Genomic DNA, 19,533 nt, shown 5'->3' with positions numbered 1-19,533 from the left:
CGTTTCTAATGTAGACAAAATTGGTGCAGCAGCAAATGTGTCGGGGCATTCAGAATGCCATTAACAGGGCGAGGAGAAAGATTAACTGTGAGATGCACTTTATTTGCAAGTTGCAGGTTTTATGCATCATGCAGCATGAGTATACACTGCCGGTAGACTTCAATTTGTTTAGAGTGGATGGGAGTAGACCTGCCTTCTATGAACATCAACTTTATTTGTTATTTCCTAGTTGAGACATTTAAACTCAAGTTATGCTTTTGATTCTAGGGTAGGTAGAATTCTTTACAGGCAGATTGCTGGCGGTGTGTTGAGAAAGAAAAAGGGGGGTGCAAGAACACATCAAGGTTCGGTTTTCCTGGTTGGCGGGTAGAGGAGGTTTTGTGGCACTAGTCCAAGGGTACTGAGGCATCCCCAGGCTGGCCTTTTCGGAGGCAGGGAGGGAAAGAGAAGTGTTAATATTGAAAAAGTCGATGTCAGTGTTCATAATGATACATTTATGTTTAAGAACAAAATTGCATCTCAATTATCGAATTTACCTGTCATGAACTCTCTGTCAACCCCGACTCAGAAATACATGGTAAGGCAGGCTCTCAGACCTAGGCTTGAGGTTACTGATTGACAGGTCACAGGCGGGGTGGCACCTAACTGGCAGACAAACTAGAAAACAGGAAACTCAGATCAATCCCACAGATAGGTGCAGTGACACCACAATGGTCCAGGGAGATTGGCCCCAATAAAGCACACGTGGCCGAAGGGTTGTGCGCATTCCCAAAAACACCATAAAATCAGATGCTACATGAAGTTAAGAACACATAGCCAATCAGGACACAGAAAACACAGTAAACGCAGGCATCACACGCCCCTCATGTGGGACATCTGGACACGTTACCCACTTGCTCCCATTGTGTCTATGCAAGGCCGAGGCCCACCGGCATTTGTTTTCAGGAACCCTATTTATGACTCCAAAGGCAAGGCCCTCATTCTTTATAAAAAAAGATCGACAGAAACGCAATATGATATCCAAAGAAATGTATAAAACCTTGCTCAGATTGATTGTACTTGGAGACAGTCCTCTGCCCTGCTTCTGTAACTGTACTCGTGGCCGAAGAGTTTAATTAAACCAACTGTTCCTGTTTTGCCAAACTCGTCATGTTTTTTGTTTTTTCAAGGTATTTCATATTCAAGCAACAGAAGGCACTGGGGAGCATTAGAGTGAGAAGGTGTACAGTGTGCAAAAGGTGGGACTGTTTGTGAAAAATAGTGAATATTTTGAATGAAGGTGTTTGTAGTCTGGATGCGTTTGATTGTATTAGTGAGGTGGGGAATTAAAGTTTCTATATGTTATAAGAAATTTAGCTGACAGTCCTGTCCTAATAAAGTGGGCCCTTTTCACTACACTACTCTCTGGTTTCTGCTTGCCGATCATTCACTTGAGGAAATCCAAATTTTAGTTATTACATTCATACGTTTTCACTTACTTTTGCTAAGATCTTTAGGAATTATGATCTTCTTTGTAAAAGGCCCCTTTAAATTGGTAATAATTTTTGTCACTCAGAAATGTTGAAAGTACTGTAAACTCCAATTTGCTCATTCTGAGGCACTGAAGTCAAGTGCAACATTTAAAAGGTGTGTTAAAATGTACGCAGAGCAAAGCCTCTTGGTAGACTGTTTGGGCCCATTTGACAATAAAATCTTTATGCACAGGATTACTTGCTCGCATTGATGTAGATTTAGAAATTTGAGAAATTAACACGCTACTGTCACAGGTGACCGGACTAAGTATCCGTCCGTTTTCATGGTCTGAATGGGCTGGAAACAGGTTTGAATATTTTCACTTCCCCGTCTTGGCATGGGGTTTATGCAGGCATAGTATTACACCATTGGGGGTTACTAGTATTCATTGGTAAAATGATTTAAAAGGGCAGATCCACCTGTTGTGAATTTTCTGCATTAAATTCAAGTGACTTGCACGTGTAATTTGAACCTACATGCAGGCATGGCTTAGTGACTCAGGACCATAGTGTAAAATATTCTTGCAATGTATCAGAATCTGGCAAGAGAAAACATAACTAGCTAATAATCATTCCAATTTATTCAATGTTTTTACTTGTTTTTGATTTTGTTTTACAAAATGTATTTAAAACCACCCATACCAAGCTCAAAATAACGTGACTAATGCAATAATATCTTTGACCTTTTTGTATTTTTGTGATGCTGAAATTCTCAGACACTTATTTTGACTTAACATGGTATATGCTGTTTATAATCTTACGTTGACGCCTGTGTGTGGTTTGGCAATTAAATTAACTTGTTTTTTAAGTATTGTACATATCTCCAAATATTGGATATGTTGTAAATGAAATATTTTCTATTTTTAGATATGCCCTGTGTGCAAGCAAAGTATAGCCCTTCACCACCAGGATCCAATTATGCAACTCAACCATATATTTATGAGTCAGACTTCAGCTCTGAGATCACGAACCCAGATTATACAAAATTTGGCATGGATTTAAGCAGTTCTGAGGTTACAGCAACAGCTACCACATCCCTACCTAGTTTCAGTACCTTCATGGAAAGTTACTCTGGAACATATGACTTCAAACCCTCTTGTTTGTACCAAATGCAGTCTTCAAATCACAGACCCCTGATCAAAATGGAAGACACTTCTGTAAATAGCTACCACTCCTCTATTTCAACAGAAACAGATGATACCATGCCCAGCACCTCAGTTTATTTTAAACGGTCCCCGCCCTCCACACCATCAACCCCTGGATTTTCAACTCATCAAACGTCTATCTGGAATGAACCTCACTTACTGCCACAAACGCAGACTAGTGTGACCACTGGCATTTTGATGGACGCCCCAGTTAAAGTGTCTCTACCGCGATTTCCATTGTTCCAGTTTAAGCACTCTCCACCTCACACTCCAACGTCTGGATCCCGTATGTGCTATGATCCGGCCCACAACTTGCCAATTGTTACTGAAAGATGCACTGGGCAGCCAGTTATGGAAACGTATTCCTTTCCTCTTCAATTGGCCACAGGATCTGGTCTTTCCTTTACACCACTTGCACTAAATCAAGATCCAAGCTTGCAGGGAGACAGCGGCCTCCCCTCACCTCAGAGCAGGAGTTCTTCATCTGGGGAGGGCACATGTGCTGTTTGTGGAGACAATGCCGCCTGCCAACACTACGGTGTCAGAACCTGCGAAGGATGCAAAGGTTTCTTTAAGGTAAGATGAGGACAGTCTGTAACTGTGAACTGAGGAAGCATTTGTTTCCGAATGGTATCTAGTTTCTGAATATTGTAGTGATGGTAATAGCCCAACAAAATATTCATTCAAAAATAAAATCTACATGTTTTGAAGATGCCATATTCCATGAATGAGCTTCAGATGCTTCTCCAGATCCATATATTTCACAACAATCACACAAATATAAATATATGGTTTTAGAAATTTAAATATATGCACGTGTTGCCATACAAATGTATACAGCATATAGGTTTATAATCTGCCTGAAGATTTGCAGATTGAACGCTACAACATTCCATTACAATCAAGGTAGTTTGCATGATTACAGTAAAATGGCTCATTCAGCTAGAACGTGCGTGCTGAACTGCAAAGTACATGTAATTATTAAAACTTAATCATCCAATGCTTTTAGCCTTAAGAATAGTAATTGGCCGTGAGATTGACTTGTAAATGTGAAAAAAGTTCTAAAATACAAAACTTATGTACACTGATTTTCATCATCATTTGAACATGGAAAGGAAAAAATGGTGCATGAATAAAGAACGCTTTTCCCCTCTGGGAGTTAAGCTGACAACAAAAGGTTTTTTGCATTTGAAAGCAAGCGCAACTGACTTTGCAAATGCATATACATAGTTTGCAATACACAGTTGGGCACTGTCACTTCAAATAGCACTGCACACAGTACAATCTTTTGGAAGTGGCAAGAGAATGGGAGTGGAAAGTGGGATAGGAGATACACTACCAGTATCTACTTCATTGACATTAATAAAGATGTCGATGTGTGTTCCACTGTCCATGCACAGCCCTTTGTACATTGAGGGACTGGTCAATCCTTTGTTGGACAAAAGGCAAGGCAGCTCACAATACATTGTACTGTGTTGCTATGTGGGTCTAAGTGAATCTGGCCCCTTCAGGAATCATATGATCAACGAACACACACGACATGCAGAGAATTGATAACCTTTACAAGCTTTTTAATACTTCATTCGTGGTGTTCACCACCGATTCCCAGTATTATTATTGGATTGTTTTGCAGTTCAACAAAAAAGTTTTAATTGATGTATTTACGTTTCTAAATATTGTGAGAATGGTATATTTGGCCGAATTAATCAGATTGTGAACATACCCCATTAACATGCATATCTGGAAATACTCCTTCACGTAAATAGTATATTACAGTGTCACAAATATTTGATCAATATTATCTTTATTCAGAAAGAGATGTATCCATAAAAGTACATTTTAAAATTGCAAACAATGTTAAAACTGACATTTCATGACAATCACGATAAAAAAATTATAAAATATTTATTTCATCTATAATAAAACCATAAAAATAATTCGCTTCAATCCTCTTTGCATAGGCCTCTTCAAATTTCCTTGTACGAGTCATTTTATAATGCCATTCTAAGTATGTAAATACTCTAGTTGTCCTCCAATTCTGCAGAATCAATGATCGTGCCACTAAGGAGGCTATCACAATAAAACCTTTCCCCCCTTTTAATTTTGACGAAGTTTGCCTAGACCTGCCAAAGAGCACCACTGCGGCCTCTGGTGCGACTCGACTTTGCAAGCCATTACTGAGAGCACCAAATATTTTGTCCCATAACTGGGCCAACATTGGGCAGGGGAAGCAAGTATAGAGCCAAACTCCTGCTCCTATTTGCTGACAGCGAAAGCATCTATCTTCCAATTCAGGATACATTCTATGGAGGGCTTTAGAAGTATAATAAGCCATCCATCATGACAACAAAAATGACATTTGCAGTGTGAAGTTTGTTAATTATCCGGCCTGGTGTTCTACAGACCAAGTTGTTATGGAATGATAAAATCAGGTACACTATGTCTTTTGCATTATATGTAATGTACTGGTCGGGCCCCACCCATATTGTACCTTTAAAAATAATTAAAATTTGTTGTGAATCGAGGGGCTGTCCCCGCAAGTGGGCCTCCATTTGGAATGCTTGGAATGTTTATCGAGGATCTATATGTAACCCCCCCCAATTGCCAGACACGGACATCCAGGAATCACCATAAACATTATAACAGTGACAATGTACCGAACGTAAATGTCTACACCCACATATGTAACCAGGAAATCCTAAGGCTTGCTGTACCGCAATGTTTGATTTATTTGTTAATAACAAGATTTATATAAACAAAAAAAATTGTTGTGAAAAACAATGACATTTGCTTAAAATTGTTAGCCTTTATTTCCTTGCTACCGAGTTTTGAGATCATCTGCCAAGCGGCCTCAGAGAAGGAGCATTGGGTTGTCTCAGTATATTTGTCCCCAAAAATCTTTATTAGGTGGCTTTCCCCTTGACTCTGCAGAAATCTGTACCAGATTGCCCACCCCTCTTAGCCTTGCTTTAAAGAAGGCAGCTGTTAGTGGTGATCGGCCAACACTGGACGCGGGACAATATTTTTTCACTATGTACGGAATCTGTAGAAATCCCCCCCAAAAACAACGTGCATCAGTCCGTGCACCTAGCTTAAAGTCTCTGCCAGGTAATGCTTCTCCCTCCCAGCAAAAAGTGGCCCAACTCGCTAAAGCCGTCTGCATTCCAAAGCTTTAAGTGGCTGGACTGTATATGTAAACCTAAGACTTCACATTCCCTTAGCTGCAAATATTCATAAACCGCCGCCATAGCATTTATAGAATATAATGACTGGAGTCTCATAATTTACTCTTGTAGTGTCTTATACCTAGTTTTGTTTGGGAGTTAAGCTGTACTTATGAAGACCGAAAGCTGTGATCCAACTTCCTTCACCCTTTTATCCAAAAAAGAAGCTATCTAAGGATCCCTTTAACTCAATTGTGCAAACCAATTTGTCTAGGAGAGAGGCTTCTCAATAGGTATTCATCTGGGGCAATGCCAGTCCCCCCTGATTAGTTTCCAATTGCAGAACTGAATATTTTACCCTGGGGGCCTTTTTGTTCCAGACAAACTGTCAAAAAGGGCTTCTAGTTCTTTAAAATATGCTGCACTGATTCTTATTGGGACATTCATGAATATAAAAACTAATAAAGGTAAGATTGACATTTTTATAAGAGCCACCTGGCCAATGAGTGTTAGAGGGAGAAGTGTTCATCTATCTAATAAATCTAGTTACATATGCCCCCAGGTAGTGAATTGGGTTGCTGGAAAGAGCATGGCGTTGAAGATACCAGGGAGGAGTTGAACATAAATACTTCTGTTTTATTATGATTCATTTTGTTCCCTATGATTGAAACTGCGAGAGTTCGGACAACATCATTGTCATATTTTGTTCTTCCGGCCTGAATTACAATATAATATCATCAGAGAACAGTTTTAGTTTGGACCTGCATTCTATTGGTGCTACCATACCCAGATTTCCCCTTATTCTGACTGCCAAAGGTTCAATAAAAAAAGTCAACAGTACAGGCAACAAGAGACAGCCCTGCCGAGTTCCCCTGATTTATATCTACGGTTCCGGCCAAGTTGGAGTTCACAAAAACCTAGGCCTGTGCTCCTTCACATATATTGCGTAACATATTGGTAATTAGACTAGGAAACCCCACCCTCTTAAGACTATAAAAAAGGGTGACCCAATTGACATGGTCGAATGCTTTCTCATCATCCACCATCATTATAAGTGCAGGTATCTGATTGCTGTTAAAAAAATCTAAAGCATGTATTAAAAGACATTTACCTTCCTGCCAGGATGCCAGTCTGGTCGTTGTGAATAACCTTCCGGGCAGCAGGCATAATTTGATTTGCCCATATTTTCCTTAAGACTTTATAATCAATTTTTAATAGACTGATTGGTCTGTATGAGTCCATGTCACAGGGATTATTTCCCTTTTTACGGAGCTGACGATAGTGGATTCCTTAAAAATTGGAGGGACCTCTCCGCCTGTTTTGACAAAATTAGAAAGCTCTACTACGAAGGGTATCAGCTCTTTTTGAAATGCTTTGTAAAACTCTATTGGCGGGCCACCATTCCCACAGGGCTTTCCAGATGGCATTGAGGCTAAAGCCTGACGAATTTCTAGTGCTGTAATATCAGCCACTAAATCCTCTGCCTGGATACTTGACAGATGCGGTTGATTGATATCTAAAAAATACTGATGAATTGCTTCCTTCGAAGCCATATATCTGGTCGCATAGAGCTTATTGTAATGATCAAAAAAGTTTTTCACAACCCTTTCTTTTTCAGAGGCAAAAACCCCCATCCCGGGTTCCTGCAGTTCAGTAATTAATGCAGCTTATTGCTTCCTTTGTACACCCATTGGTGATGCAACCCCGAACTCTTTATCTCCTCTGTTACAAAAAATGTCCTTAGCTCTTGTTTGGCACTGGCCAGCTGCAGGTTCCCCACCGTTTGCTCCCACGGTGAACATACCTCCATCTGTATGGCGGTATCGCCCACCAGATGGTGCTCGGTTATTCATGCCCTCTGAATTTTAGTTTGTGCGGCCATTAAGACCACCCTCTACCCACTGATGGATGCCTTGAAAGCACCCCAATCAGAAAAAAGTGTTTCGGTGCCCTATTTTATCTGAAAAAAAATCTTCAATCCATTTATTAGTATTTATTAACCATTCCTGGTTAGAGAGAAGGAGAGGATCCATCTGCCACCTGGACCTTTCCCTTTGTCTTGCTTCTATTTTTATCTTCACACTAATCAGTGAATGATCTAAAAAGGAATTTGCCCATATTTGGGAATCAAGACACCTAATGGAACGAGGGATAACAAAATAATCTATACGAGAAGCAGACTGGCTTTGTCGGGAGTAGTAAGTGTATTGTGACATTCCCTGGTGGGCTCAGAGCCATGGATCAATCAAATGATAATTTGGTGTCATGACATCCAATACTTTTTTTGTAATTGGCTTAAGCAGTTTTTTTGTTTTATAAGAGGTATCCCTTGCGAAATCCTGAATATAATTTAAATCACCCCTAAAATTATAGGACCCACCGCTCCTCTAGCCAGTTCATTGATCTTGATGATAGATTTAGGATCATCTGGAAACGGGGCATAATAATAATTCACAAAATTAAATAAAAATACCATTTACCCCTGCTGTAATCCAAATCCATCTACCATGGGGATCTCTCTGAACTTGTATGATCTCCCAGTCTACCCCTCATTCAAAGTAGATTGCAACACCTCTCATAGCCAAGCCGGCAAAAGCGAAATATGCATTTGAATAATTATTGGGAATAAGAAGCTTTGGAGTATTTCTCATTAAATGAGCTTCTTGAAAAAACAGGATTTATGGTTAAAAAGAGGTTGACCATCTGATTAAGGCCCCATACTTTTGTTTATTTGATAACCCATTAACGTTTGACTGATATTATTCATATGTCAAGCCCCATCTCCCAAGAACCTTTCCTTCAGTTGAAGCCTCGTAAACAAAAACATTCCTGACATTACATTCTCGTCTATGGTTCTGCTCTTCTCTGGTAGACGTGCTCCCCACCACCAACACCCTCACTCACCTCCCCTCCCACTCCTGGGAGAATGGGTATTGCCCACAACAACCCTCTCAACCCTCACTGGGTGGGCATCAGAGTGAACGCCCGAGCTGGGTGCATTGTTGGTGCACCCACAGTGAAAACCCCCATCCCACTATTTCATCCTAATAGTAAATATCTCCCCCCTTTTCCCTCTCTTGGTAGAAATTATTTGCAGCAGTTCTTGAGCTTCTTCCATGTTTGTGAACATGTGAAATTTCCCTTTCACTGAAACCTGGAGTTTAGATTGTAGAGCTATTGCTGCCTGCACGCCCAGGGCCTTAAATAAGTATAGGAGCTTTACAAAGTCCTTTCTTCAGCGTGCTGCTGCTGCAGACATATTGAAGAAGATTCGACAACAGGGTACTTCGTTGTTAGACAATTGTTTTCTCTGGATGGCTCTAGAAAGTATCTGTTCTGTGATGCGATAGTCTACAGAGTTCACCAAAACTGTCCTTGGCAAATTTGAATTTGGATATGGGTGAGCCGGTACCCTGTGTGCTCTCGTATCTGCCCAATCTCTTGAGATTTCTGGTAATACATTTTTTTGATGCATTTCTCAACCCATTGCAGGGTGTGGGCCCCTTCACAGCCTTCTAGTGCTCCTACCAATTGTAGGTTAGAGCGACACAAATGGTTTTCTAGTTCATCAATCTTATTCTCCAATGTCCTCACTAGTTCAGCTTGCTGCTGCAATATGTTTATCTGATCCTCAAGATGCAAAATCCTGAACTCTGCCTTCTGCTGTCTGGCTGGAAGGCTTTCAATTGCTTCCTCTATTTTCATCAAACAATAATGCGAGATGCAATCTCAGTTGCTTGTGATGCTTTTAATTCTCTTATTTCATCCAATATAAGGTTTAACACAGTTTTCGTATCCCATTGTACAACCGAATCATTCCCTTGCACCTGATTTTGGACAGGCATCTCGATTACTCTGTCTGATTTGGCCTGGGCTTGTTCTTGTGGGGCTATGTCCTTCCTTGCATCTAGTGTAGAAGGCTGGGAGCGGCAGCTGCAAGGCCATGAGGGCATTCTGTTCCGGAGGGACTTTCTGAGTACCGCTTTCTTTTGAGAGGGCCACATGATCAAAGCAGGGAGCAGTGACCTGCAGACTTGAGGGGGACCCAGATTGTACATTAGTGGAAGGCTGCTGCTGATGCTATCTTCATTTGAGCGGTTTGTGTCTAAGTTTTGAGGCCAGCAGCAGTATCCGCATTCATCATTCAGTTGAAGATTTTTAGATGCTTTCCCATTATAATGGGCTGAAGAGTTCCTTTAAGCCTTAGGGTGGACTAAGGGGAGAGGGATCTTCATGCAGACCCACTACGAGGGTGCCCTTCTGATAATGACTACCTTGGATGGCTGCCCAAATGTGAAACCTGATAGCCCCTCAATGCTGCCTTGGAATTGCATGGTCACTATCTAGTGTCCAGCAAAGAGGTACTAGAGTCAAATAAGTTAGATGGTTGACTGCACCTTGGGGGGAGACAAAGTGAATCCCAGTCCATAAATATGGATGCCGACTTATGAAGCACAAGAGCAAGAGGCTGGCAAACACCAAGAAATACCCCTTAGGGACTCTCAAGGAAGCTTACCATGATGATTGTGATCAATGGGTGAGATATTAGAGTGAAAACTGGTCCAACCGGCATCCATGACCTTCCTTTCCTCCCAATATATCCAGCAAAGGCAATGAATGGTACCAGGTACCTCCCCTGCGGTACAGACCACCACACAACGGAACAGCAGGACAGCAACAAAGATCTCGACCAGCCAGACCAGCCAGGGCTATACTGGAACTCTCCCGGGTAGGGACGCCCAGCTGACAGCCAGAGAAAACGCAAAGGCGGTCAAATTCATATAGGGTGCGGTTGCCGTCAAACAGCTATTTTTGCCTTCCTTGCCGGCATGTCAGCGCCTTCCACTGCACCCCCACAGTGTTGAGCCCCAGCGCTTCCTGATGGCTCAAGCAGCGGCAGCAACAGAATTGGTGGTGCCTGGTTCCTCATATCCGGAAGAGAAGACCATGCCGGGGTTGAATTGTGGGACATGGGGTTGGACACCTCACTCAGCGGCAGTGCATGTGGGATAGCCTGCCCTGAAGTTGTTTTTGCTAGTAATATTTAGATCATCAGGATTTTCAAGCCACTGTTTACAGACTATCTTTTGTAGACGTGATTCCACTTTTGCCAGCCATGGACTAATCCTGCCTTTCTCGCAAGCTAGACAATTTGAAATAATATCTCTATTGAGGCTTGCCTTAGGGTTTCTCCATATTGATAGCCAAAGAAACAAGGGGCGAACATAAATATAGACTTCAATAAAAGGGATGTTCAATTCTTTGTTGCAGATAAAATTGGAGGTAGAATTGGGGACCCTAGGACTCTTCTACAAAATCTATTTTCTTCTATTTGAATTGAGTTGCATTTATTAATACCCCATATCTCAGTTTCATATGTAGCTATCGGTGGGCATTGCAATTTAAAAACCTACAGGAGTGGGAGAAGAGCTCTAACCCTCCTAGGTTGTGGTGAGCTAAATAGTGAGTTGATCACGCTTGATAATTTATTGCTACTTTGTGCAAATATGTGCAGTCCAAGAGCCGTTGTCAGCAAAAATGAATCCCAAATAGGAGACGGTGTTGGTACAATTGAGAGTGGACTTACCACTTTTAGTGAAACCGATTATGTTTCTTGGGGCCACAAGTAATTATATAAGATTTATTAAAATTAGTATGTAAGTACAGTGTTTTAATAAAATGTACGAAGCCTTGTATTAACTTGTATTAGCTGTCGTAAAGCCCTCGGGGTACAAACCATTAGTACAGCATCGTCGGCGTATAATATTCCTGGTAAGAATGAGCCTTTAACTTTAGGGACATCAGGGGTCACGGATAATAAAAAAGGGTGGAGATCGGTTATGTATAAGATAGATAAAAGTGGCGCTAAAATTTCCTATGCCCCGAGACACCTCCCCTTGCATATTTATTCTTATTCTGCCCTTCATGTCCTTGTGCAAATAAGCTATAAAGTGCACAAGTTCTTCATCCTTGCCAAGAGCCTAAAGAGTGGACCACAGCTTCGAACGGTTTATACTCAAACGATGTGGTCAAATCCATAAATGCCAGATATATGGGGGAGCTTTGTGCTATGGTGTACTTTCCGATCAATAAATTAAGGTTGAGACACTGCTCTACAGTACTGATCTTGGACCTGAAACCGTACTGACAGGGGTAAAAAATGGACTTCTTGTTTGTCCAGTATTTCATTTAGTGTTTGTCTTCGAACAGGAGTACTCCTTTATATTCACATTGCCTTGTTGTTTGTTGTTGGTCAGCGATGCCTATGAAACGCATGTATTTCCACACTCTAATTTACATTGACATACAAAAAAGAACTTGCAGATTAGGATTGTCTAAGTGTTCAGCTTTGGACATTTTCATATTTAAGTGGAACTTAATTTCTAAAAAACATATATGTTTTGGTTGGTATTAATACACATCTTGGAACACACTTCCACAAAGATACGGTCACCATACGTCTCTCATCCGTATCGTTTCATAGTATTTCTCATAGAATCTCCAATAAATATCTATGTTAAAATTATTTTGTTTTATCCTTTCAGAATATGTCAGATAAAAAGGATCACAAAATAGCATTTTACACAAAAGGAACACTCCTCAACTGTTTTTCTTTTAATAATGGCTTAATGGCAAACTTAAATAACCTGCATGGCTGAGAATCAAACACCCACTATGAATTAAGCCTTATTTAGAGTTTGACGGATGGGATGCTCCGTCTAAACTTGACAGATACTCACTATATTACAAGTACCATAGGGTAAAAAACACTTGCAATATGGCTGGTGGGACATCTGCCATGTTTGTGATGGAGTATTGCATCCTCCAGAGTGCCCTAAGTCTTCTATTAGGCACAGATGTGTGATTAAGTTGGAGTTCTTTTTGTTTTATGGCAAACAGCTCTACATTTTTGCAAAACAAAAAAATGTAAAGCACAAGCCTGAACAACCATAGGTTAGTGAAATTTCATTTTAGCGACTTTTAAAAGTAAAGAAAAACATATTCCTCAGAATACGTGTGGACATTTGACCCAAAAATACTAGAAAATTGGGATATGGTGGCTATAAAATGTTATAAAAAACATGTACGGAGAAGGTCAGGAGCAATGGAGATGGCATGGATAGAAGGACTCAGGTTCCATAATTGGTAGAGCATACATCAAGAGTAGAAATATATGGTATGTGGGGAATAGAGGTAGAAGGCTATAAGTGGGGAATAGCTGTTGGGGTGTAGCTGGTGGAATAGGTGCAGAGAAAGAGTAGAGGTATTAAGGTACTGACGTGGTAAAGGGTATAGCTGCCCAATCTAATTATATGGCAGGGTTGATGCAAATTTTGTGGGGAGTGGATGTTGTGCTGCAACCAGAGCTGTCGACCCGGGAGCTGGGGATCCGGGTTCAAGTCTCGGAGCAACATCATTTGATTCTTGGCAAATCACTTAATCTCCCCGTGCCAATGGACAGCTTCTGGATACCCTCATGAGTGATAAGCTGCGCTATATAAATCTACAAACTTAACTTAATTATGTAATGGAATGCAGCACATTTTGTTATATCATTAATTATGTTGTTCACTTTCACATATGTAAACACTGTCTGAACAGAAATGTTGCTTCATTAGTATAAATTTAATGTCCAAAGCCAGCAATAAGCACCTGAAAAGTGACCAGTCAAACGTTGCGTAGGGCTTTCCACTGTGCTGCAACAACCGTTGCTGTGTTCTTAGTAACTTTTAATCCGGTCAAATGAGAATACATTTGTTTCTGCTAAAATCTGCAAATTATGCAGTAGGTGATGAATTATGGAGTAAATGGTGCAAAAGTATAACTATAAAGAAAATGTCAGGGCTTTGGAAATCCAGTGGCCCTAGGTATAGATAAGAGTAGTGGTACCAGGGTTGTGCAGGGTTGGATGTACTAGGGTGTGTGCACTGGATTACGTGTTGGGGTATTAGCATATAGGATGCGTAGAGTTAATAGGGCATATTTAGGCGTAGAGTTAAAAGGGTAGAGGTATGAGCAGAGGGATTACTCTTCAGACAGATGTATGAGCGTGCTGAGGGGGTACAAGTAGTGCTGCATTGGTGAGCTGAATGTGGCATGGTATGGAGAGAGGTACGAGAGTATAGTCATGGGTAGAAGTACTATGGTGTAGGTTGGAGTAGAGGTACAACGACATAGGCAAGAGTTACTAGATAAGGGCAGGTGTAAATGACAGAAGGGGGGGCAATCAACTTGGTTAAAGAAAGAGGGTGGAAAAGAAAATAGGGGATAAGAGAAATGCATGGGAGGCATCCACACAAACACAACAAATTGTTAAAAGGGAAAAAGAAGAAAGGGTGCAGAGGTTTTATGTGAACATGGAAGGAAGTGTTTGAGATTTTCTTTCCATATGAACGTCATACATCGGGATAGATTCACCATCTTGGGAATTCCATTCAGTTGGCAAAGTTTGAAGAAACAGATTTGTGGCAAAAGTTTCTGCATAGCATGTTTCCGTATGTGCGTTTTTTTCCAGAATCACGCACTGCAATGTCAAGTATGTCATCCATGATTGTTTTTAATGACCATTTCCAGCCTTCTCTTTGTAATATCATTTGCTGCTCTCTAATTCTAAAAATGTAACGCCTCTGTAGGTGCAAATCAAAGTTAACGTGTATTTCATTTTAATAAGGTCAGTAATAATCAGGCGAATGACCAAGTAGAAAATTGTTCCCCAAGGGATATTAAATAGGAGATAATGTAATGCCCAAAAATATGACGCAATGACCTGGTAATTTCAGATATGATTTTATCATTCAAAATTGGCTGTCTCTTTAGACTTGCTTCAGAAAAAAACAAGATGAATTTCGTTCTCAGCAGCTAACACTAATAAAATTGTGTTTTCGCCTGCAGGCCATGATGTAAGAAAATTAGTTTTATGAAATTATACAAATTGCACTGTCACATTTCATATTGTAATTAAAATACTTCACGTCAGGCTCAGTTGAATATTTTGTGTACATTTCTTCCCCAGAGAACAGTACAAAAAAATGCAAGATATGTATGTTTGGCAAGTAAAAACTGTCCAGTGGACAAGAGACGCCGGAACCGCTGCCAGTACTGTAGATTTCAGAAGTGTCTCAGTGTTGGTATGGTTAAAGAAGGTATTTGATGATTTATCCTGTTCTTGAAGCTGCGATTCAACTTTTTTAATATAGAAAGATATAACTACAATTTTATCTTAATGACTTTGATCTCATGGTACTTTAGTGCCTGTTGTCTTTGCAAATTTAACATGCAATGTAAAATGTTATATTTCTATAGCAGTTAGAGTTTTTAGGTTGGATACAATGTTTTATTAATTGATCAGAGTTAATGCTCATGATGTCGTGTTTGCAAGAGTTTGTTTTTTTATTTTAGATGACTCTTTTTTATTTGTATAAGACATGGGATTTTATTTCTTGATTTTCTAGACATCTCATTGTAATGGATATCACATGTGACAGTCATGTGGAAGATGCCATTCGAGAAACCGGAAATGCATTATCATGTCCCACCGCCATTTCGAAATATCTATTGCCTGTTACATATACAACTCATTTTAAACTTGTCTTTAAAATTATATTTTAATAGGCACATTTTAGCAAAACATTTGTAAACCAGTATCTGCGAGCTTAATCGTATAGTCATTTTTTAGCCTTTGACGTTCTACAACCTCTTGAAAAGTAGTCCTTTAACCTAACATACATTTTGGGCCCCATTTGCTATATTTTGAGGCACGACAGCACAGCAAGCCTTCCTGCTGCGCTGCTGAGTGCCAAAATAGACAAGCATTTGCAATGCAAAAGGTCTCGCATTATTAAAGTTTGAGCTAATGGCATTGCTAATAATAATGCAACACCCTAGAAACCAACACTCCCAAAGTATCCATTACCACTCAAAAGAAAAAGCCCAGACACAACTGCCAGCCATATGAAGAAACTACAAACATGCAAAGCTTTGGGACTCAGGATTCTTAATGGCAGGACAAGAAGGGGGTCACTGAGACAATACACATACAGGTCTCATTTAGGTAATATATAACAGAGTACAGAAATGATTTAGGATATGGTAGCATTCCGCCAGCCTGTTCTTCATATTTTTAGTTCCTTACTGCTCCAGTGGAGTATTTCAAAGGAAAATATTTCCACTGTAACAGCAGGAGCACCTACGTTAGAAAGCAATGCTGGATCAGCTACCATGTCATGGTGGTTCACTTGCCATTATTTTTGTTTCTCTGTTTCAATCGTTTTGCGCACAATGTGGGTGGAGGCCATAGAACACTTTTAATGGCGAGGAGTAGCAGGCTTCACATGGTGCTCCTGAGTTGGGAAAAATCTGCATTTGAAATCCCATCTTAAATAGGGCTGGCCTTCTGAACTACTGATCTGGCAGCTCTGTAGTGTCCGCCAGGTAAAAATTTTCTAAAAGCAGAGCCAGCAGAAGCTCCGGCAATAGGAAACCTAGTAGTTCAACCAACTGTAAATAAGGCGTGGAAACAGCAGGTCTAGATAACCAGGATCCATGCTGATTTTCTGCAGGGCTCCTGCTCCACCACTCCGCAATACACCCTCAGATGTGATTAATGACTTACCAACATACATCGTCCAAGCTTTAACCAGAATCTCACAGACCCACATCTGAAACTACCATATACCATACAATACAGTCACAATGCAGATAGAATGCTACAGGCCTCAAAAAATGTCACACAGACGACTAATGACAGCTGTCATGTGAGTGAACATGACTACATGAAGAGAGACCAAAAAAAAAAAGAAAACCCTGGGTCACATGCCTGCAAAAGTTCTCCATGTAGAACTATGACCGATGTGTAACTACAAACACAAAGTGATCCAATGCTAAGTACCAAACTAGTGGTGCTCACAACTGTCTCTACTTACTACTTAACTGTGATAAACAACATGCTAACACAGATTAAGTAAGCCTGGGTAACAGAGCTGCAGTAGGTGGACTACATCTTGAAGCAAGGCAGCAGCAGCTATTGACGAGACAAGACTTGTTCTAACTTGTGAAAGAAGTTCTGCATTGATGCAAAGTGTTTTAGTGCTCACATAAGTTGCTTGCTAATATCATAAAACACCATGGCTAAAAAGTGCCTATACTTTCTTCCCTCACAACATATTCTAGTGTTGTTTAACTCCTCTCATTGAGCATTTTCTTTGCACTTCTTTACAAGAAAGTAAATGTGCAAAAAAAATCTAAACCCAACTAAGGGGCCAGCATTATTTATATAATTAAGACTGTCATGAACGTTTCCAATAATTCAGTCCAACTGTACGAGAAAGCAGATTGCACATGCACTACAAGGGAAGCTCACTACAATGCCAATTGCAGTAAAAATGTGGAAAGCCACTGTCCTGGTCTTTTTAACTTCTTTGCTATGGTCCTACCTCCTACAAACCATAAGGAAACAGAGGCCGACCTCAAACTACAGGAAATAGCATGCAGCAGCCTCAGAACAGAAAAAAGGCAAACCCTGTCCCTAGGGCTGGGTAGGCAGATGACTGCTTGGATCACCAGGGTTCAGCACGATTAACACGTGTATTTACAACTAACAGCAGACAGGGGTACAGATAAAGCATGCATGCATATGTGTGAAGAGCTACAGGCAGATGCAGCTGGTTATAGGTCACAGTTGGTATGTATCAATGGATCAAATACGGGAAGGTAACATTCCTGGGAAGTTGCAGGTACCAGTGACTTAGTTACGAGTAAGAGTAGTACAAGTGAGTTACGAGTAAGAATAGTACAAGTGAGGCGGGAGGGTCAAAGGTAGATACCGGTAGGGACAAATATGAAGGGAGCTAGAAACAGCTAGGTGGGAAATGTTACAGTAACAGCAGTGGAGGCAAGGGTGCCTGGAGAGAGTGATTGGGTGACAGGAAAAGCCGTGGAGATCTTTTAAGTATGAGCGTGAGTGATGTGCACAGATGTTGTGAGGTAATGGCAGAGTTTGAAGGAGTGTGTGAACGAACACAAGGAGAGAAACAGAGGATTTGAAGGAGTAACAGCCAGGAGTGAGTAGAGATTTTAGTAGTAACAATAGCAGGTGATATATGTGTGTGAGGGGGGCAATCATGGCTCGCTCAAATCTGAAAAGGACCAGTAGAAAGCCATACCTGCAACATAGAGCGAGTGTGCAGAGGTACCTTGATTTTAGTTTTTAAATATCTTCTCGATTCCTTGCCTCTCACTTTTTTGCTCTCATTTTTTTATTTTCCTTCTTTTCACTCCTTTCTTTCCTCCTTTTTTTTTTCTCTATTTTCACTCGACGTCAGCGTTTTACAGTATCTGTCACTGGTTCTTCTATTTGTCTTTATTGTTTCACTTGTATTACACTAATTCTTACTCGGGTTTCACTTGCCATGATGTCCTGATATGTTTCTCACCCAGCGGTTACACTCTGTCTAACTTGTTTAGTTACTTGATGAATTCGTCAAGGTTAACACACTATGATGTATTGTCAACCATGTACACCTATATAAGAATCTTTGTTCTTTCATTTGGTTTTCTATTAGTGTTGGGTTTCCACTTATGTTGGGGTGACCCTCTTTCTAACAATAGAGATGTTAAACGCTCATTAACTACAGTCACCCCGTGTTATATGCTTATACAATATGTTTGTATCATTCCCAGCCCTGAAGAGTCGTGGGATTACTCATCCCCGACGAAACACGTGTCGGCTGGTTGCGTTTCTCTTAAAGAATAAAGAATTTCCAGTATTACCTAAGCACTCTGAACTCATCACTTGTGTATAACATTACATTTATGCATTTTATTTTGTATGTGTGCACAGGACTATGTTGTACCTGCAACATAGAGGGTTGGACAGTGGCCTTAAATGTGTTTGAGGCAGAGAGATGTGGCGGCAGGCGGTGAGGGTGCAACACGAGAGGGAAGGCCTCATGATGTGGCACAGACTTGAAAACCTCTAAAGACTGGCTTCAAACAAGGCCTGCGTTTGGACCCACTGGCAGGGGAGGGTGGATTATTCCCAAATAAGGAAACATCTCAGAGTGCCGGTCGGGAAGAAATGCATTGACATCCGAGGAGGCCAGGGCTCCCCCAGTGCACGCACGGTGAGTGTGAGGAGACGGAGAGCCCCGGAGACAGCACCGTGCACAGGCCCCGGGACAGGTGCCACGCGTGCAGAGCGTTGCACAAGCCATGCATCGTGCCACACAGGCACCATAATCATCCCCACCCGCCTTACCCATCAAAGGCAGTGCCCCCCCTCCATCCGATGGGGCCTAAGTGGATGCTCACCCTGGAAAGTTTGTGAACCTCTAAACCTCCGCAGCCAGCAGGAGGGGTTCTTCAGATAATTCACACAAAACATTAACTTTTTAATGAGATTAAACAGATTTCTCTTATTTGCAGACCTTCGGCTAGTTGAACAAGCGGCACTGAAAGCGATCGCGAAAGCGATTGCCATTGTAAAAAAAAACAAACACGCCCGTTAGTGGTGCGCTCGCGCGCCACAGCGAGCCATATGTTTTCAATTATCGCACCGGTGTCTGGGCACGATAATTGAAACCACATGGGCACTGGTGCGCGTAACAGATACCAATAGGCCATGGGCGGAGCAATGCGCCCACCTTTGGCCTATTAGGAGCTCTGTTTAAAAAAAACACGCACTCAAAGCCGAAAGGGAAAAATGACATACTGGTG

At 41.0% G+C, this 19,533-nt stretch overlaps 1 protein-coding gene across 1 annotated transcript in view; it reads left to right on the top strand.

Moving 5' to 3' along the window:
* LOC146822611 (nuclear receptor subfamily 4 group A member 3-like) overlaps positions 1-19,533 on the top strand; it is an 828,495-nt gene that overhangs the window by 87,910 nt on the left and 721,052 nt on the right. The window contains exons 3-4 of the mRNA XM_085606781.1: positions 2,379-3,232; positions 14,834-14,963. Coding sequence (XP_085462907.1) covers positions 2,381-3,232; positions 14,834-14,963 — 982 coding nt within the window. The 5' untranslated portion in view covers positions 2,379-2,380. The remainder of the gene's footprint in view (positions 1-2,378; positions 3,233-14,833; positions 14,964-19,533) is intronic.

The sequence above is a fragment of the Triturus cristatus genome, chromosome 5_2, assembly GCF_964204655.1.
Source record: "Triturus cristatus chromosome 5_2, aTriCri1.1, whole genome shotgun sequence".
Classification (NCBI taxonomy): domain Eukaryota; kingdom Metazoa; phylum Chordata; class Amphibia; order Caudata; family Salamandridae; genus Triturus; species Triturus cristatus.
This window is presented reverse-complemented; position numbering and strand designations above follow the sequence as displayed.